The 21286-nt window shown below is 41.0% G+C and overlaps 2 protein-coding genes across 2 annotated transcripts; one reads left to right on the forward strand and one right to left on the reverse strand.

Annotated features, from left to right (window-relative positions):
* Window positions 1-899: 899 nt before the first annotated feature.
* On the reverse strand, window positions 900-4518 carry GKN1 (gastrokine 1). Its single transcript, XM_026689395.2, has 4 exons — window positions 4408-4518; window positions 3442-3552; window positions 2309-2450; window positions 900-1100 (listed from the first exon to the last, which is right to left on the reverse strand). Exons 1-4 carry the CDS (start codon window positions 4420-4422, stop codon window positions 1003-1005), a joined length of 366 nt encoding a protein of 121 aa, XP_026545180.2. The 5' UTR covers window positions 4423-4518; the 3' UTR covers window positions 900-1002.
* A 4890-nt stretch (window positions 4519-9408) lies between these two features.
* Window positions 9409-15873, forward strand: GKN2 (gastrokine 2). The gene is made up of 6 exons (XM_087969814.1): window positions 9409-9441; window positions 10504-10560; window positions 11392-11523; window positions 12517-12627; window positions 14999-15152; window positions 15782-15873. Exons 1-6 carry the CDS (start codon window positions 9409-9411, stop codon window positions 15865-15867), a joined length of 573 nt encoding a protein of 190 aa, XP_087825940.1. The 3' UTR covers window positions 15868-15873.
* Window positions 15874-21286: the final 5413 nt, after the last annotated feature.

Consider the following 21286-nt stretch of genomic DNA (forward strand, 5'->3'; position numbering starts at 1 on the left):
CCAGGAAGCTTCCTTGGGGCCCAGGAAGGGGAAAAAAGGAGCCCCCCCCACTCCAGTTTTGCCTTCCTGGGCCTCAGGGAAGCCCCCTGGGTAAAGCAGTAAGTAAAGTGAGGGGAATCCCGGCACAGCTGATCGTAGGAACAGCTGATCGTCGGGGGGGGGGGGAGAAAAGAAATACCTTGAGGAGTGACTGGGCGGGGAAGAACGCAGTCAGCGATGTTGGGCATGGAAGCAATGTTGCACATGCATGATAAGGACTGACTGGGCAGGGAGGGGCAGGTCCAGCCAGGGGCACCATTTGCCAGTTCTCCGAACTGCACAGAATCATAACAACCGGTTCTATAGAACCGGTCCGAACCAGTAAGAATCCCACCCCTGGGTAGAACACAGTGTATCTGGTTTCCCACGATTGGAAAATAGCGCTACAAGGACGTTCCTGGTTCGAAAGAAAGGCAAGCAACAGAAAAGTCACTCCATAGGGAAGATGTAGCCATTCCTTCTTGGAAATCCAAACTAATGAAATGGTCAATGATTGAGGAAGCATCTGGGTTAAATTAAGTTGTGGGCGGGGGGGAAGCAATGGTTGCCCACCCAACCAAGGAGAAGATATGGATGATGCTTCCAGGGGCAAATTGCAGATCTTCCAAAGAGGAATGAAGTCATCGGGATGGAAGACTTTAATTACCCCAACATCTGCCAGGAGACAGCCCCGAGCAGCAGAACAGCAGGGTGGCACAGCCGAAGAAGAAGGGCACATACCCTGCCCTTGCCATGCCTCTCCCTGCAGCCTCTCCGCCAAGCTGCATCCCAGTCTATCTCAGAGCATCAAAGGAGCGTAACAAATGGGTGTGACAAACAAAGACTGGACACAGGCTTGTGAGTTCAAAGCATGTATTTAATTGGCCACATTCTCACTTTTCTGCCCTCCGAGTGGAGAAGGAAACGATGCAGCTAAAACCCAGGCAACGTATCCCAGGCCTCTGCGTTTTGCCGAGTCGAGAGTTACTCATACATGGAGCGGTGGCAGTAAGAGAATTTGAAAATGAAAAGGATCCACAGTCGGGTACAGGATTCATCTTCCTCGAAGAAAAAGCTTGGGTCTGGGAAGAATAGAATAGAATACCTTATGCCACCAGACTCGAAATTCTAGAACTAGAAAACCTTGAATTACGCCGTCTTCGGTCTGATTTAAGCATGGTATATAAAATCATACATTGCAATGTCCTACCTGTCAGTGAATACTTCAGCTTCAACCATAACAACACAAGAGCACACAATAGATACAAACTCAAAGTTAACCGCACCAAACTTGATTGCAGGAAATACGACTTCAGCAATAGAGTGGTCAATGTCTGGAATACTCTACCCAACTCTGTGGTTTCTTCCCCAAACCCCAAAAACTTTAACCTTAGACTGTCTACTATTGACCTCACCCCTTTCCTAAGAGGTCTGTAGGGGGCGTGCATAAGCGCACCAACGTGCCTACCGTCCCTGTCCTATTGTTTCTCTTATTCTTCTTTTATTTTTCTTATATGTACCCATTTCATGTATTCACAACTATGTATACACTTATACTTATTATCTTGTAAACAATTGGCAAATCAAATAAATAAATTAAATAAAATAAATAAATAAATAAATAAGAATAGAATAGAATAACAGAGTTGGAAGGGACCTTGTAGGTCATCTAGTCCAACCCCCCACCCAAGCAGGAGACCCTACACCATTTCTGACAGATGGCTGTCCAGTCTCTTCTTGAAAGCTTCCAGGGATGAAGCTCCCACAACTTCCGACGGCAACTTCTGTTCCATTGGGTTGATTGTTCTCACAGTCAGAAAATTCCCCCTTATTTCCAGGTTGAATCTCTCTCCTTGTTCAGTTTCCATCTGTTATTCCTTGTCTGGCCTTCAGGTGCTTTGGAGAATAGCTTGACCCCCTTCCTCCTCTCTGGGGCAGACCCTCCAATATTGGAAGATGCTCTCCTGTCTCCCCTGGTCCTTCTCTTCCCTAGACTAGCCAGGCCCAGTTCCTGCAACCGTTGTTCATATGTTTTAGTCTCCAGTCCCCTCATCATCCTGGTTGCTGTTCTCTGGATTCTTTCTAGAGTCTCTTTCCTTTCCTTTCCTTTCCTTTCCTTTCCTTTCCTTCCCTTTCCTTTCCTTTCCTTTCCTTTCCTTTCTTTTCCTTCCCTTCCTCCTCTTCCCTTTCTCCTTCCCTTTCTCTCTCTCTCCCCCCCGTTATTCTTGGGTGTATAAAATTCTGCAAGCACTCCTTGGTTTATTCAAAGAAGCCCAAAGCCAATACTTACTTTTAACTTCGGAAGCAAGATAGCTGGGGATCCCTCGGCAGAATGCTTGCACCTGCTTCCCGTAGACAGACAGGTCTGGGATTCTCTTACGGGAAACGGTGAAGGAGACTTCCTTGGGGGCAGGCCCGCTTCTAGGGTCCTTCTAAAAGAGGGGAGAACCAGAGGGCTGGGTTTCAAGACGGATGCAGTGAACGGCATGCAATACGGTGGGATTTCACATCACTCTTTAGACTTCGGCTCATTGGCCATCTGGGCCAAAGGGTGGGCGGGGAAGTCTCTCTTATCAATATACTGAATAACAGAGTTGGAAGGGACCTTGGGGGTCATCTAGTCCAGCCCCATGCCCAAGCAGGAGACCCTACACCATTTCTGACAAATGGCAGTCCAATCTCTACTTGAAAGTTTCAAGTGATGAAACTTCCGAAACTACCACAACTTCCGAAGGCAACTTCTGTTCCATGGGTTGATTGCTCGCACTGTCAGAAAATGTCTCCTTATTTCCAGGTTGAATCTCTCCTTGTTCAGTTTCCATCCATTGTTCCTTGTCTGGCCTTCAGGTGCTTTGGAAAATAGATTGACCCCCTTCCTCCTCTCTGGGGCAGCCCCTCAAATATTGGAAGGCTGCTCTCCTGTCTCCCCTGGTCCTTCTCTTCCCTAGACTAGCCAGGCCCAGTTCCTGCATCCGTTCATTGTATGTTTTAGCCTCCAGTCCCCTCATCATCCTGGTTGCTCTTCTCTGCACTTTTTCCTAGAGTCTCAACCTCTCTTTTTTTTATAGTGTGGTGATCAAAACTGGATGCAGTACTCTAGGTGTGGCCTTACTAAGGTTTTACAGAGTTGTATTAGTACCTCCCTCGATCTCAATTGTATCCCTCTGTTGATGCAACTTAGGATTGTATTGGCTTTTTTGGCTGTTGCTGCTGCACACGGCTGGCTCCTATTTAGCTGCTTGTCCACTAAGCCTCCAAGATCCCTCTCCCAGTTCCTGCTATTAAGACTGAAGGCATTGGGATGGATGGGGTGTTGCTGGCAGGCATCCAGAGAGGGCCCTGTGTATGGTGTCCTCGGTGCTTCGTGGTACCCTTCTGCTGGGCCCAGATCTCCACCTCCCTCCCAGATCTCCCTCTCTTTACCTGTTTTTGCCGGATGGTTTTGGGAAGAGTAGTTATCTCGGGCACGATCTGTTTATTCATACTGCTGATGAAGCAGACTTTCTTGGACAATATCCGGGTTGCCATGAAACCCTATCAAAACAAAACAGAAGGCAAAAAAAATGACAACTACGCCAAGGGAAGATGGAGACGTTTCCCGAGCCTTCCCATTAGATTATAAGATCTCAGTTAGGTTCACCTTGTATTGTTTCTAAGAGGACATGAGGAAAACAGTTAAGCTACAGGACTTTCAAATGCTCATATTTATTGTATGCTGTGGTTGTGCTATTGAACTTCAGCCATTATAGTCCTTCGTTTGAAATAACAGATGGGTTAAAATATTCTGTTCTTCAAGAAGCTGCCTCTAAATGACAAGAGAGCAAGCTTCCTAAAACATCACTTCATTGTTTATCACACAATCTATAGATTCTTTGTTATACTGTTAACCTCTGCAGGTTTTGACGGAAAATATGCAGCATGCTTAAGTTTAACAAGTTAAAATCCAGAAATGAATTTTTCTTTTACAGGCTTTATGAAGGAAGTGAGTCACATAACATCCTAGTGATGCCACAGACTGTTCTTTTGAACGTCCTTTGGTTAGGAAATGAATAGAATAGAATTAGAATAGAATAGAATTAGAATAGAATAGAATTAGAATAGAATAGAATAGAATAGAATAGAATAGAATAGAATAACAGAGTTAGAAGGGACCTTGGAGGTCATCTAGTCCAACCCCCTGCCCAAGCAGGAAACCCTACACTACTTCAGACAAGTGGTTATCCAACATCTCTTTAAAAACGTCCAGTGTTGCAGATGCTGGAGGAGATTGTGCAGTGGGGAAAAGCTCTCAACAACATTGTGACTTCACAACACGTAAGAACTTCACACCCTCCAGAACAAATTCTCTTTTGATGCTACTTGAGGTCAAAAGATAATAGTGTTTCTTACAGTGCCGTAATCCATGACGAAGCTCCAAGAATTCCTGCCATTGTTGTGGTTTATGTTCACCACTTTCCTTTTGTGATCAATGTTCACAGTTTGATGTGAAGTCCGTCCAACATTTCCCTGGTTGTTTTCAATGATGTTCTTTTGGGGGGAAAGATAAAGGACAAGAGTTGAAAAATCTATTCTTAGATTCATGAAAAATACAATATCAGAGGGCAGCTGCTGCAATTGATACCAGAGATATGGCTACAAGTCTGCTTAAAAAAAAATCAGACTTTGGAAGAATATTGCTTAGTTCCTCAAAACTCTGGTTTATCCTTTCTCTTGTTCCCAACTGGGTGACTTAATTCACAGATTTGTGGAAAAGCACATCTTGGAAAGCATTATTTTTACTTCTTTTAATCCCGCTTTTCAGTTTAGAAACATTCAAAGGGGTTTTGCCAAGTGTGGCAACAGTGGGAAAAACACAAACCCCACCCACTTCAACCAGAGCTTTGAAAGTCTAATTGCAACAATTAAATTATTGGTATCCTATGACTATTATTAAGTGTTGTACCTGATGATTCTTGACTCTTGATGAATGTCTCTTTTCTTTTATGTACACTGAGAGCATTTGCACCAAGACAAATTCCTTGTGTGTCCAATCACCCTTGGCCAATAAAGAATTCTATTCTTTCTTTCTTTCTTTCTTTCTTTCTTTCTTTCTTTCTTTCTTTCTTTCTTTCTTTCTTTCTTTCTTTCTATCTATCTATCTATCTATCTATCTATCTATCTATCTATCTATCTATCTACCGTGTTTCTCATATAATAAGGCTGGGTCTTATTTTTTTTTTGAGCCCCTAAAAAATGGCTAGGCCGTCTTTTCGGGGGTGACTTAATTCCCCCTCCCTTGCATCTTTGGGCGGGCGACGACGGCTTGGATGTTGACCTCGGCGTTGGTGGGGCACTTCATATCGGGGTCAACGCAGGCAGCACCATATCCGGGTGTGCAACAAAAGTACTTCCTAACGGCAAGCCCCACCACCATCCCCCCCCCATTTCGCATGTTTTAATATAGGCCTTAATTTGGGGGGAGGGGCTTAATTTCATTTCATGCCTATAAAACATGCTGGGACTTCCAATTGGGGGAGGCCGTATTGTTGGAGAAACAGGGTATCTATCTATCTGGACACGCCAGATCATTTTATCATTTAACTTCATTTAAAAAATCGAATGTCTTTCATTTGAAAGAAAACACATTTGTTGGCAATAATGCTATACAATGGTACTTACATTGGTCAAAACTGGGGCTAGGAAAACTCCTAGAAACACCACACTCAGAATCTGGAATCGAGTTCAAAAACAGATTGGCAATTAGAGAGGGAGAGAAAATGATAATTAGCTGATAGAGAATAGAGATAGATAGATGATAGATAGATAGATAGATAAATAGATAGATATATATTATTTAAAAATGGAAGCAGCAAAGTTCAAATTAAAAAAAAAATCATGTTGCCTAGTTTAACTTGCACCCTGATTTAACGGTCACATAAGCTTGCTGTGCAAAATCCCTCTACAAATACAAAGTTTGGAGTTCAGGAACATGCATAGATCTGCCTGCTTTATTATCTAAGCAACCTTGGTGATTCTGATAGCATTTTCAAACACCCAAAGAGCAATGGCTAATGTTTTCCCTGCAATCAAATTCAGCAGCTCACAATCTTAGGGGTCCCTTCTTGGCTCTTCCAAGAAAACTCGTGTGTCATTTTCAGGAGAAGCATTCTGGGCCACCTGAGTTTTAGCCTAAGAACATCATGCGCAAAGGTGGGCAAGGGACAATAATGAGACAAGCTCTGTGAGCTGATTATGGCCTTGAATCCATGATTTTCAACTCGTCTTGATTCCCACTTGGAACCATCCCTCCTTCTGTAAAAAAGGTTAACCGTCTCTCTTCATGAATTAAGAGTCCTCTGGAAAAATCAGGTTTCTCCCCTTGTTCTTCTATCTGCAAGCTGGATGCAGTTTTGACTACAGATGATGTGAGATGGACTTTGCTATTCCCCTAGAAGAATTCAAGATCAAGCAACATCATACAGAATAACAGGTTATTGGAGGTCTTCTAGACCAACCCACTGCTTGTCCAGTCTCTTCTTGAAAATCTCCACTGATCGAGCATCCACAACTTCTGACGGCAAGCTCTTCCCTTGACTAATTGTTCTTGTAGGAGATTTCTCCTTCCTTCTACCTTGGATCTCTCTTTGATAAGCTTCCACCTGGTCCCTCTTATCCTATCCTCAGGAGCTAATAAGTTGACCCCTTCCTCTCTGTGACAGCCCCTCAACCATTGGAAGACTCCCATTACCCCAGCAAACAGTAAGGCAGCAGAAAATGAAAAATGTCTATACTTACAACCAACTTCATTTTGGAACTAGAAGAAATACAAGACTAGCAAAGCTGAACCTTTCCACTTTATATACCGGATTTCCCAGGACGGAGATATGGCTCGTTATCTCATTGCAATTTGGGTGCCACTTGGCTGACCCAGGGAAGAGGGTGGCTCCTTACAGATAAGCAGAGGGAGATATGCCTATCTTCAATACACATGGGCAGGGCCTGTCATTTAAAAAAGTTCAATTACATCTAATCCCAGAAAATAAACACATTTTTTTAAAAAATAGGAGTGGACATAAAAATGGATTTATTCCCCAATGGTGTTTGAAAATAGGACCAGCACCAATAGGTAGAAGAAAGAAACAGAAGCAAAAGATCTGTATTTTATTTATTTTTTACCTACTGGTCAAATTTAAAATAAGAGGATACTTTTCTACTATTATTTTTATATGGGTTATTAAGTATTGACTTCAATCTAGAATAAAAGGTTATTTTTGATATCTGTAACTGTACTGAAGAAAAATCAAGTCTCTCTTGTTATATATTTGTTTTATGCATTTTTGTTACCTTTTAAACTTTCCCCTTTTTTTCACTCCCCCCATTTATGTTATTTTATATTTTATCGGTGTGTGTGTGTGTGTGTGTGTGTGTGTTTGAAACTCAATAAATTATTTGAGACCAAAGAAGAGATCAAACTTACAATAAGAAGGAATTTGGTTCCTTGCTGGTTAGGGAATTCTGGCAATCCACACATCTTAAGAAACACGGTGAGATTATACGATGGGATATTTGCCATAACCTGATGGAGGCTCCATCAGTGCAGGTTTTCAAGGAAAATTTGGGTAGCCATTTGAGTGGGGTGGCTAGGGGATTCCTATCCAGAACAGGGGTCAGATTAGATGATCTCCAAGAGATCTTACAGATTCTATGATTCTAAAATCAACCATTCTACCTTACTTATACATCCATTCGAAATGTAGCTGAAGTCCTTTTCTTTTAAAGGGGAAAAAACAATCCTAAAGAAGACGTGTTTTGTATGAAGAGGTAACTCAGAGAGGCATTCTGAATGGCCCTTTAAAACTAGAATTGGTAACCTATAACCAATTCGTAGATGCTTGACTCACTGTCTTTGCTGGTGGTTTGGAAGGAAATTCCAGAATTCTAGAAGGAAATTCCAGATTGTATTTCCTTGAGTCAGGGACATGAGTGCAAAAGTGGATGAGGGCACATAAGAAGTCTGTAGCCTATTAAATGTTACAGATTCCGCTTTTAACTATTTAACCTTTTTTGTTTTAAAGTCGGAGAGAGACCTGTAGCAATCCCATTTTTTCACATCTGAATTTCAGATAAATGAAGCCTTAGAACTGATACTGAAGGGTTGGAGAGCTTCTGCCTTCTAGGATCAACTATCAACGGTAAAGCAACAAGCAGACAAGAAATACCTTACAGACAAGGGCTTGGAAAACCACGAAGGTCTTGGAAAAGATAGTCAGATGCCAGGATGGTGTTGGCAAAGGTTCCTGAGAAGACCATGGACATCCAAGAAAACAAACCGATGGATCATTGAACAAATCAATCCAGAGTTCTCGCTCAAGACACGGATGCCCAGGCTTACATTATCCTACGTTGGACACATTATGTGAAGATCCAGCTCTGTAGAGAAGTCTCTAATGCTGGAAAAAGTGGAAGGAAGATAAAAGAAGAGGAAGGACAGCAGCACGAGGAATGGACTGAGCTACTATGATGCTGGGGCACCATTGGAAGAGCTGAAGGACCAGCTTGGGGAATTCCTGGAGAAACTCTATCTACATGGCCAACAATGACTTGAAGGGCATAATCAATCATATGAGCAGAACTATCCCAAGCTCATTACATACCTTCCCATAATTTTTAACCACGTGTCATATAAAAGCCTAATGGTGCAATACTAACTTGGGTTAGTATTAACTCTGGTTAGATTTTGAGACGTTTTAGCCCAACCCAGGCAAATACCCAGGGCATGCTTTATGTAAAAGATTGGAAGGTGGGGGGGAATACTGTTCCTAGTAAAGTATGTTGTGTGAGAGGAGCCACAGATACTCGTAGATTTCATATGCAGAGTAGAAGGGTCAATGAGGTTGAGAGAGGCCATGGGAATGCGATGGTGGGCCTGTTAGCAATGAGTAGCAGAACCTGAGGGCTCTTTGGGGGCCTCACCTGATTCCTGGCAGCTTGTCTAGAGCAGAGGTCTCCAAACTTGGCAACTTTAAGCTTGGCGGACTTCAACTCCCAGAATTCCCCAGCCAGCAAAGCTTGCTCTCTTGTAATGCCTTCCTCTGCAATCTCTCCACTTTAGCTGGTAAGAGAGAAAGAAACAGACACGGCTGGCTGGGGAATCTTGGGAGTTGAAGTCCCCCAGGCTTACAGTGGCCAAGGTTGGAGACCCCTGCTCTAGAGCATTGACCCATCCTTGGCCCTCTTTAGGGACACCCCAAAAGTCCTTACTTTCCTCTCTTTTCTTACTTACCGTTGACCCCATTTTTAAACCAGAAAGACAGGCCGTCCACTTTTCTGATATTAAAAATACACCCATGTAATATGGGAGAAGGTAACTGATGTTTGCAAAATGACGAACTCATGTGAACTCATGCACCCATGACTAACGTACTCAGAGATATCAGGGCTTGGGTATCTGCTCAGCCCAAAATTCAAATAAAGCTATTTACCAGGGTGTGTGTCCCCCAGATACGAGAGGCAAATACCCAGGGCAGATTTCTGTCCAGTTATGCTCCCCACACACCTACAATCCGGATATAAATGTTCAATGTTCCTGGACTATTATTCCACTTGCATCTTTTCCCTTACCTGGAAGAAAAATGAACAGACTTGTGAGTATATCTGACACATTCTTCTTAAGAAAAGCTAGAAAATATTTAGGGACCAATGTGGATTGTCTAGGTAAGGAGGACTCCTCTTAAGGAAATGAAAGTGATGTTCGCCGTGTGTTGGTTGGTTAGCTTGGGGAGAGCAGTGGCAAAATATCTCCTGCAAGGCATTAGCACATTAGCACATGACCAGCTGTACTCAGCAAGAGAAGTTGCATTTTGATGGGCAACATTTAGATAATGTTCAAATGGCCTTTGGAAGTTTCAACATGAGTAATGGCCCCAAATATTTTTGACTTCTGAAACACCCTAATGGCTACAAACTGGTCTTGTCAACAAGCTAGAACATAGACTGTAGAATAAGGTTGGAAGGGACCTTGAAGGTCCTCTACTCCTACCCCCTGCTAATCTGATGACTCTTTTGCTGAAGTCCCATTCTTATGCTTTGCATCAACACTTGTGTAGGAAAGTATTTGGCCATAATATGCTGTTTTGAGGGAACCGATTGTGCAATGGGGCATATTTTGATTCAGAGCTCAGGATGGCTCTCATCTGCTTATTGGCAGAAGGTTCCACATTCAGTCCTTGCCATCGCCAGCCAGGTCATGTGTAGAAAGCCACAGAGCCAGTAGACATCAGCACTATGGACCAAAGGAAGGAGAAGTGTGTGCCCCATATGCACTGGTAGCAAATGCTGGGAAATTATGGTCTCCCAAAGTAACTGGGTTCTGCGAAAGATTGCAAACCAGGCTAGCTTGAAGTTAAATTCTTCAGGCATTCCTGCATGGACATGGACTATCATTCATTCAGATAGGGCTGTTCTCCTTCTGACCTTTGATGTCCCTTTTATTTATTTCTTCTCCAGGGACCAATATTAATTTTGCTGGGATTCTTCTGGAATGCAGCCTCTGCTTCCATCCAGGTAATCATCTCTGCTTTATTACGAACAAAACATTCAAAGGTGGAACAAGGTTATTTTCTCTCTCTCTCCTGTAATATCATGCAGATATTCAGCACATGTCCCAAACTCTGATGCTTTAAAACAGGGAGGGGTATGCAACTTAGCTCTGTTTCTTTAGAGCAGTACGCCTAGACCAAGATCTGAAAATTGATGGCGAATCACTAGTAGAATTTTGAGAAGGATGCCAGGCTCAAAATACATGCATTTAGCTGGCAGATTTAATGTGCTGATTTGTGAAGGGGTCTTTAAAAAAAAATGGCCTGAACATTTCTCTTCACATATGCCTGCAGTCCTTGAAGACATCCAGTCCCAAAGACTGGAGGTAAACGTGAACTAATAATAAATTTACTTTTTTGAGTGATGCATTGTACAATATTTTTTAATGAATATTACCATTCCTTCTGGATTCTATGTCTCTCACAGCTGTTTTCATGCAAAGCAGCATAGGAATACCAGTAATAAATAAATCAAATACATGAATGAATGATTAATCACTCTTTCCGTTCTAGAGAATGCATTCTGCTTAGCAGCGGAAAATCTGTAAAGGTTTCCAAAAAAGTCCTGAAACTTGGAGAGTAAAGAAAATTTATTGCCCATCACAGAAATTAAATAGCTGTGTACTTTACCCATTAATACCTTGGTTTTATTTAGTATATGCTTGGTTGCTTGGTTTACGGTTTGATATTTTGATCAATGGCCATCGGCCAATCCCACTTTATCTAAATCCAGAACCAGAAGTCTCTCGGATTCTTCATTTCACTTCAGATGAAAAATAAACTCTCTCTTGTTCAGGTTTACAGCATCCCTAGCTTGAATGGTGATTACATCCAGCAAACAGTCACCATAGACAACGAGAAGAAAGTAGCCATCATTCACATCCACGAGGGAGCTTGCTCATCTGAAACAATTTTTGACTATAAGCATGTAAGTGTGAATCCTTTGCACACTCACCTTGGCAGTGCAAGAATACGGCCATACTGAGCTGGGGTTGTTCTTCTATGTAGTGTTCTGACCTAGACCTTCCCAAGATCATGAAGCCGACTCCTCGTCCCGATAAAACCCCTTTTATTTAGGTCAAAGGGAATTCCTCTCCAGCAAAGGTCCTGACAAACAATCTCTCATGAGATTTCCCAATTACAGACCTTTATCAGGCTTGGAGAGTTGCCAGGCTGATATCTTCCAAACGCCACTCTGTAGCAATGACTTGGCAAGGAGTCAGGAACAGATCTTTACCCTAATGAATTGATCTAATTGTCTCCTGCAAACCCCCGCTCTCCTTTCGCTCCTCTTTATTCCCTATGGGAGGGGCCATTCACCATCCACCTGTGGCTTTACTCCCGAGTCGACCCTTATTCCTTAGCTGTTCTCTTCTCCTGGCAGCTCTGTGCATGTGCACACTGGGAACAGGCTCCAGCTGTTCTTCTTCCCCACTGATGTCCGACTCCGAAGGCAGCTGATAACAGTCTGATGGCCCTGGCCCCATCTCTGCCTCCAACGCACAGCCCTCGTCCGAGCCTTCCCCAGACTCTAGGACTGGTCCATGTTCCTCCCCAACCTCCTCACTGTCTGAGTTTGCCACTAGCTCTGCTGGCCGCTGGCAGGCCATAACATGTAGTTCCACTTTTAACAAAAGACATCCATTCATTTTCACTCATCATTCTGCCTCAAGCTCAGGCCCTTGAGAAGGAATTGGGACTGCAAGTCCCAAAATTCCTGTTTGGAACAAGCAATGGGCCTGGAGGGTGAGAATTCTGGGACATGCAGGCTCAGCCCATGTGGAGGGACCCAAGCTGTAAAACCGATAGGCAGAATTTCAGTTGAACATCCCTCCATGTTAATTTTTGCCCATTTTAAATTTTAATTTCCAACTATTATTAATGGAATTTATCTGTTATTCCTTTCCCTCTGGCATAACAGGGATACATTGCTATGCGGATTTTTTCCCGATTTGCTTGCTTTGTGATGAAGATGGAAAAACACTACTTTCTAGAAATTGAAGAAATTGGGCGGTTGGCTTATGAGTTACAGGTAAATGTTGAGTTCCTTACTGGGAGAGATTGTGGTAAGCTGGGAAAGGGAAGGAAGGGAGAATGGACAATCGAGACAGAGAAAGGGAGTTAGTTGGCAGCCCAACTCAGCCCAATTTTCTCTGATCTGGTTATCTGACCAGTGTAATCCCTACAGTTTTGTTCCAGTGATGGGGACTATGATAATGGGAGAAGCCCAAATGCTACTGTTAAGTTGGAGAGCATTAGCCATGCAGTCCCCAGGGGCCTGCATTTCCTGTCTATCTGTTCCACCATGGGCATGTTCTTGGCTCTCTCGTTTTTGGGGCACATACGAAGACCTTCAGAACAGCCCAGATTCTATTTTATTTTATTTTATTTTATTTTATTTTATTTTATTTTATTTTATTTTATTTTATTATTTTATTTTATTTTATTTTATTTTATTATTTTATTTTATTTTATTTTATTTTATTTTATTTTATTATTTTTTTTATTTTATTTTATTTTATTTTATTTTATTTTATTTTATTTTATTATTTTATTTTATTATTTTATTTTATTTTATTTTATTTTATTTTATTTATTATTTTATTTTATTTTATTTTATTTTTTATTTTATTTTATTTTATTATTTTATTTTATTTTATTATTTTATTTTATTTTATTTTATTTTATTTTATTTTATTTTATTTTATTTTATTTTATTTTATTTTATTTTATTTTATTTATTTATTTGATTTGTCAATTGTTTACAAGATAATAAGTATAAGTGTATACATAGTTATAAGTATAACTATATAAGTATAAGTGTATACAAGATAATAAGTGTATACATAGTTATTCTCCAGTTGTGTGTTGTGTGGTTTTTGCAGCGAGAGATTGTGGGAGGTTGGAAAAGGAATGCAAGGAAGAGTAAGCTCCGTTGGCTGTGTTGTAACATCCTGAGCTTTTGTGGTGTAACCTCCTGAGTTCCGTGATGTGATATCCTAAGCGGGTGGCTGTGATGTGTTCCGGGTTTTGGTTGTTACAACACAGCCAACGACCCAGGAGATTACAGCACAAGACCCAGGAGGTCAGAACAATAGAACTTAGAAGGTCATCACACAGCCCATTACCCAGGTCATTACAACACAGGAGATTACAGCACAAGACCCAGGATATCACAACAATAGAACTCAGAAGGTCATCACACAGCCCATTACCCAGATCGTTACAACACAGGAGGCTGATAGACATACAGCCAGCACCTCAGCCACACAGCTTCTTACAAAAAGGCCAACCAATCTGCAAACATCAACTCCATCAACCAATCAAGAAATAACAACACAGCCAACCATATATATTCTAAAATATGCTAATGACTATTTAAATGATATTAGGAAAACAGAGAATATGATGACGGGTGAAAATCTGGTATTAATTATGTTTAAAAAGTGTGAATTAGGGTTATATAAATGCTATAGGTTGAAATTGGTCAAAGGGAAGTAAAAGGGGAAATTAACTCTGTTTTTATTTTATTTTTTTTCTTTGTGGTATACATGAAATAGAAAATACAATTGATTATACAAAGGATATGAGAAAATAGAAAATATAATGAACTAGAAGGGATTATGTGGGAATGTAAAATATTTATAATTAATGAATTATATTATAATCAAAAACGGGGAATGAAAATTTATTAAAATTATATAGGTAAATTTTGAAAACAAAGAAAAAATATGAAATGATTATATGAATATCTCCTGGAATAGATATAAGATATATTGTAGATGGTGGGATATACCATGTGGATCCTAAATGTATTAATCTTACTTTACTTTTACTCATTTTTTCTTTCATTGACTGTCTAATCATATTTTGGTCTTGAGAAAGTTATAGATGTTAACAATGCATAAGGTAACATAAAATAGGTGGTAAGCTGAAAATGGAAATAATAGGGGATAAAGAATTGAAAATATATGTGAGGATGAAACGATTTTGATATTGAATTAATGAATTGAAATATGAAAGGGAAATTTATCTAAAGATTAGTCGAATGGATAATAATTTGAAGTGATATTAATTAAGAAAGTTGGAAGTGTAACTATGCTTTGTATAAATATTGTGATCTGGAATCATGTTGCTCACGTGAAGAGATGTGTAAAAAATAAAAATAAAAAAACTTGGGGTGGCGGGTGGGGGAGAAGGCTTAACACATTATATGTCAGAAGCCAACCTTCTCCAGTATGGTACTTCCCAGTTGTCTTGAGGTCACAATATTGAAAAATTATGCCATCCCCAGATATGGGGGAAGAGTCACAGTTGGAAACCCAGTTCCTAATATTTACTACAACAGCCTAATTTGTCAGCTGCCCTTTGAACCTTGTTTTTCAATCCACGTCTTGTTTCAGATGATGCGTCGAATGTTGTCAGGAAAAAACCTGTGGGTGAAATACGAACCCGCCAATTCTTTCTTCGGAGAAATCAAGGAGTGGCTTATTTTTGGAAAACCCATCGAGCAGCTCTGCAGGCACATCCCTGTTTATACAGTTGAAAGGGTTGAAAGTGAGTATGGCTTCCTTTTTAACTGAACAATTCCATGAACTTGAAGGTACGGTAAAAAGGCAAATTAAGTTCAAGGCACCTGGTATCCTACTTTGAAAATAAAACCGTCTGTGACTGCCAGGATCAATTTTAAGAACCACTAGAGCACAACACTTAGTATTTTAAAGCCACTGTAAGACTTTAATGGTGTTCTCACTGTTCTGGGAGCAAGACCTTTTGAATTCAATGCTGTTTATATTCATGTACAATTGTCCTCTACTCATCTCTGCCTTATTCTTAAGGAAGCATTTTGTTTTAGTTTGGAGAGAGACCATTCAGCTCAGCAAAATTATATCAATGAATCTAGCAAGTTATATAACTCTAGACAGTAGTGGACACACTGGATGGTCCTGCAAAAAGACAAAAGGGCATTTTCTAAAGAGCAGAGTTGTTTCCACTTCCCATAGTTGCTGAACTACAGTTCATATACCTGTATCAAATATAAATGCATAGAAAGAGGCAACATCCATCTCTCTCTCTCTCTCTCTCTCTCTCTCTCTCTCTCTCTCTTTCTTTCTCTCTCTCTCTCCCCGTCTCTCCCCATATCGATTTTCTTCCCTATTGATTTCTCTTTCTTGTTTCCCATCTAGATGCAGTACATTCCAGTAGTTGCATGAAGGCTGGCATCTTAAATATTTTTAATATTTCCATTTGTAAAAATATCAACATCTCGTAGCCTTGGAGTCCCTGAAGATGCCCTGCAACAGTTTCAAGCCGACAGACAAGGTTTATTCCACCTCTGAAGATATACTTAGTTGTTCAAGCGTCTTAAGTCTTTTGTGCTTTCCTTAAATTTGGTCTTACAACCCAACCTATAAACTTCTAATAAAGAGAAATTTTCGAGCATCCTTGGTTACTTATATATATATATATATATATTTAAAAATCCTTCCTTTGGATATAAAAGAAAACAACATATTAATCGGTATCTAATGTACATGAAGCCTTGATCACAAACTACTGACTAAACCTTGTAACAAAGTTCTCACAATGTGCTAAGGCACAAATAATGGTTTACAAACGACAAACCATAACAGATAGGTTTACATCGCACCACACTAAGCCACAAATAAGGAAAATGTATGATTGGTTAAGACTAAAACATATGAAGAATGGTTGCTGGGGTTGGGTGCGTCTAATTAATGAAAGGAAGGACTAAGGGTAGCATGGTAGCAGTATTCTGATATCTCAAGGGCTGCCCCAAAGAAGAGGGAGTCAAGCTATTCTCCAAAGCACCTGAAGGCAGGACAAGAAGCCACGGGTGGAAACTCCTCAAGGAGAGAAGCTGGAACTCAAGAGAAACTTCCTGACTAGTGAGAAGAATTAACCGAGGGCTTCTCTTCAAAATTGGTGGCTGCTCCATCACTGGAGGCTTTTAAGAAGAGACTGGACAGCCACTTGTCTGGGGACAGGGTCTCTTGCTTGAGCAAGGGGTTGGACTAGAAGACCTCCAAGGTTCCCTTCCAATTCTGTCCTTCTGTTGTTATTACTATTGAGAGAAAAATAAAATTATTAGCCTAGAATCCTGTTGATCCATATTTACATTTGCCTGGATATGGACTTTGATTGAAGATATTTTGTACCTGATTAGTATGTTTCATTTATCTCCCCTCCCTTTAGCCTAATAATGAAACTCAGCACACACTTTGGATTTAGGGAGCGTCTCTCATGATAGGAACCAACAAGGACCAGTTCTAATCTTGGCCAATAGCTCAGGTCAGATCCAATGTACTGTAGTTTGACTGGAGAGATGAAGACGAAAGTTTTTCCACTTCCTTCTTGGCCAAGTTCGAAGTGTTTGTAAAACACTGCTTTATTTTAAAAGAGAGAGAGAGAAACTGTCATACTATTCGGAGCAAAAAAAAAAGATTTGTAAGTACTTTGCAAATGTTCAACATGGCTAGAGATATTTTTTTCTTTCTTTCATCTGGAACAATCATAAAGTGCTGTTATTCCTTTATAGAGCTTTCTTTCTTTCTTTCTTTCTTTCTTTCTTTCTTTCTTTCTTTCTTTCTTTCTTTCTTTCTTTCTTTCTTTCTTTCTTTCTTTCTTTCTTTCTTTCTTTCTTTCTTTTTTTCAGTGCTCCCTTTGGTGACACCTGGGGAGTTTTGCTGAATTGGTGCTGGTTTTAAAAAGGCCAGGATGACACCCATTCGTATGTTAAGTGAAGCCACTTTGCTTCTTTTAATGCCTTCCTTGCAGATGGAAATCCAATGTTTCTTCAAGACAGTTGCCTAAAAGGAGACCTTTGAACTGACCTTTAGCCAGTTGTTGTTTTTTCCAGGACATATCAGAAAGAAGAAGACAGAAAGGAGCAAATGGGTATTGTAGAAAAGAGCCAGGAGCTTGGCATCCTTCCTTTAGCAAAATATTTGAAGACAATACCTAGTTTTGGCTCTTGGGTTTTTTTGTTCTTGTTCTTTTTCAAAGGCTTGCTTATTGGAGACATACCTGGCCTTTGGTGTTACTGTTACCTATTCATTTGCAAGGTAAAGGTGTAAAATTGTCTTTCCTGCAGTGAATAGAAAGCATCATTGCAGACAGACTCTGCCCACTGCCAGGAGTTTGATCCCGACTGGCTCAAGATTGACTCGGCCTTCCATCCTTCCAAGGTGGGTAAAATGAGGTTGTTGGGAGCAACATGCTGACTCTGTAAACCACTTAGACAGTGCTCTATAGCAGGGGACCCCAACCACCGGTCCGTGGACCGGCACCGTCCGCGGAACAAGTCTTACCGGGCCGCTGGTTGCTGGGCGCCGCCATCTTTTTGATAAAAAGTGCTTCCGGTGAGCTTTTCCGGGTAAAGCTCACCGGAAGCACTTTTCATCAAAAAGATGGCGGCGCATGCTCGGTGAGCTTTTCTGGAAAAGCTCACCGGGCGCTAAGCGCCGCCATCTTTTGATGAAAAAGTGCTTCCGTGAGGTCACCGGAAGCACTTTTTCATCAAAAAGATGGCGGCGCCCAGTTGATGCGATACCGGGCGCGGCGCCCAGCTGATGCCGGTACCGGGCCACAGCATAAAAAAGGTTGGGGATCACTGCTCTATAGCATTGTGAAGTGGTATATAAGTCTTAAGTGCTATTGCTATTAATCCCCCAGGTACAAAGCTATGCTTCCTAGCACACCTGCCCCAGAATGAAAGGGCAAGAAAAAATGAAAGGGAAGAAAGGAGCATTTTTCTCTTTATTGAAACCAATATTTACCTGCTTGCGAGCACTGGGCGGAAACCTTTCCTGACTAGGCTAAAGTGGATTTCTGTAAATTTGTCACTGAACACATTCTAGTAACCCTGCTAACAGCCTCCAGCAAGCAGTCCACCCATTGTGGCAGGAATAGTTCTGCAGCCACAAGGACCACACTTTCCCCTTTTGGAATTGAATTGAATTAACTTGAATTTTACCTTCAATACCAAGCTGTGTAATGTTATTGTCCCAGTCCAAGATTACACCTAATATACTTAATAATATATCTTATCAGAAAAACAAAATAGGTGAGTCCTTGTTGGGTTACAAAACTGCACATAAGAAAAACCAGGATTAGCAATAGTTTTTAATGAACCCTCCCCAAAACAAAACAAACAGTTAAGAATTGTAAAATGCAAATAGTTTCTTTTCAAACTTTCATTGTTTCACTGTCCTGAACAAGCCATGTTATCTTCATATTGTAACTCATGAAAAATATATTTTGAATTAAATATTACAGCATTGTTTAAATAATGGGTAACCCTCCCAACCATCAAAACTATGTACAAACCAAAAGAAATAATTTATAACATAATATTGGTTATATATCCATTATATCTATAATAGCTACTTTAAACACTAATTCAATGCACAAATTCTCAAATCCAGTTTTTTGGAATCGTTATCTTATGCAAAGTAAAGGAACTGTTCAAATAAAAATACAACTCAAAAGACTATCAAAAGTTCTAAATTCCTGAAGATGGGATTTATATCTCCGCTCCGAGACTGAGTTCAGTAAAAATAGACTTCTGACGCTTGTATTTAGTATCCATTTGGCTTCAATAGGGTTTTTTGAAGTTCTGAGACCTGTTGTCCTGCCTCATGTATCATGACTGAAGTGCTATAAAGAGTTCATATCAGGGAAGAGATGTATGGAATTCAGTTATCGGTTTCACTGTCATGCAGGAGAGTCCTAAGCGACCAAGTCCTCAGTCCAACATCCATTGATGGCTTGGTGATTATAACACTGCCCTACATTTCAGGACTATCACAAAAAACATGAAACCCAAAATGTTTGGCTTTCTAAGTCCATTCCTATGCAGATCTTTGGATGTGGGCAAAATCCAAAGCCTTGTTAGATGGCCTAACGAGATGGGAGTTTCCTTGTTTCCCAACTTTTTCCTGTGTGCTGTGTGTGTGGTTTGTGATTTACCTCATGATGTTCCTGTTGTGTCGATTTACCTAACGATGCTCCTGTTTATCTCCTGTAAATATATTTACATAAAACTGCAAATTTGTGTCAATGTCTCTGACTCCATTTGGACACCGGCTGCGCAATTCCCTGACAAACCTGATCAGAGGACATATTTGGATGGAGACCATAGCACACCACACCAGGGAGGGGGTTAAGCTTCACCTACAAAGGCTCTTGGCTGCCAATTCACGACCTGCCCACCTCATGTTCCATTCCATACATGGGCGTGTCACCGGAGCAGGTGTATCCCTTAAGTAGCCCAACTAAAACTGAAAAGCTACCCACCCAAAGCACCAACTGAGCTCTGTCCTCATGAAGCCAATGCTACAGATACAGAGATGAGGATGGATTAGAATGTCTATTGAACAGTACACCAACTGGATCTCATCTTTTGAGATGGGAAAACCCAAAAGGTTAAAGGAACCTGCACATGTTGTGGTCCAAGGGAACCAGGAGTGCAACTCAACCGGAATTCACAATAGCCCCGTAGTTTGTGACAAGGGATGGATGAGGAGAGCATAGGTGGCAGAAGAACCGATGCCTCTGTTCCCACCTGAGCACAAACATCAGCCACTTGTTCGATCAGGCCAAAATTAAAACAATAGTTTTTGAATACTCTTACCCAATATTAGGAGTACAGTCTAGTCAGTACAGATGTTGTGGGTGCTCCATCACTGGAGGCTTTTAAGAAGAGATAGGACAGAGTGGTATAGGGCAGAGGTCTCCAATCTTAGTAACTTTAAGACGTGTGGACTTCAATTCCCAGAATTCTCCAGCCAGGATGATTGGGGAATTCTGGGAGTTGAAGTCCGTAGGTCTTAAAGTTTCCAAGATTGGATACTCTTGGTATAGGGTATCAAGGAAAGGGCAGGACTAGAAGATATCGAAGGTCCCTTGCAACCTCATTATTATTCTATGTTCTATGTTCCGTATTGTATATAATATTCTATATTATTCTATATCGTGCGCATCATGAAAAGGTGCAGGGGTTAGAATGCAGTATTGCAAGCTAATTTTGCCAACTGTCAGCAATTCAATCCTGACTGCTCAAGGTCGACTCAGCCTTCTGTCCTTCCCAGGTTGGTAAAATGAGGACCCAGACTGTTGTGGGGGGCAAGAGGCTGAACCTGGAAACCATTTCGAGAGGGCTGCAAAGCACTATGGAGTGGTATATAAGTCAAAGTGCCATTGCTATTCCTTCCTTCCTTCCTTCCTTCCTTCCTTCCTTCCTTCCTTCCTTCCTTCCTTCCTTCCTTCCTTCCTTCCTTCTTCTTGGTGCCACAGTGGTTACAATGCAGTATTGCAGGCAAACTCTGCCCACTGCCAGGAGTTTGATCCTCACCAGGTTCCAGGTTGACTCAGCCTTCTGTCCTTCCCAGGTTGGTAAAATGAGGACCCAGACTGTTGGGGGTAAGAGGCTGACTCTGTAAACTGCTTAGAGAGGGCTGTAAAGCGGGATATAAGTCTAAGGGCTACTGCTATTTATTTCCCCCATATAAGCCAAGTACTTCATCAACATGGAGGTTTATAGATTTACATTTAAATGTCCTAATTATAATCACTTTGTGGTGTCTTTTCTACTTCTATTACATGGTATGCTGCCAGAGTCACTGCCTCAGTGAGAGAGGCGGCATAAAAACGCAATCAATAAATAAATA

This window comes from Notechis scutatus, chromosome 7, assembly GCF_049901735.1.
Source record: "Notechis scutatus isolate UNSWTSFEM ecotype Mainland chromosome 7, rNotScu1.2, whole genome shotgun sequence".
Lineage (NCBI taxonomy): Eukaryota > Metazoa > Chordata > Lepidosauria > Squamata > Elapidae > Notechis > Notechis scutatus.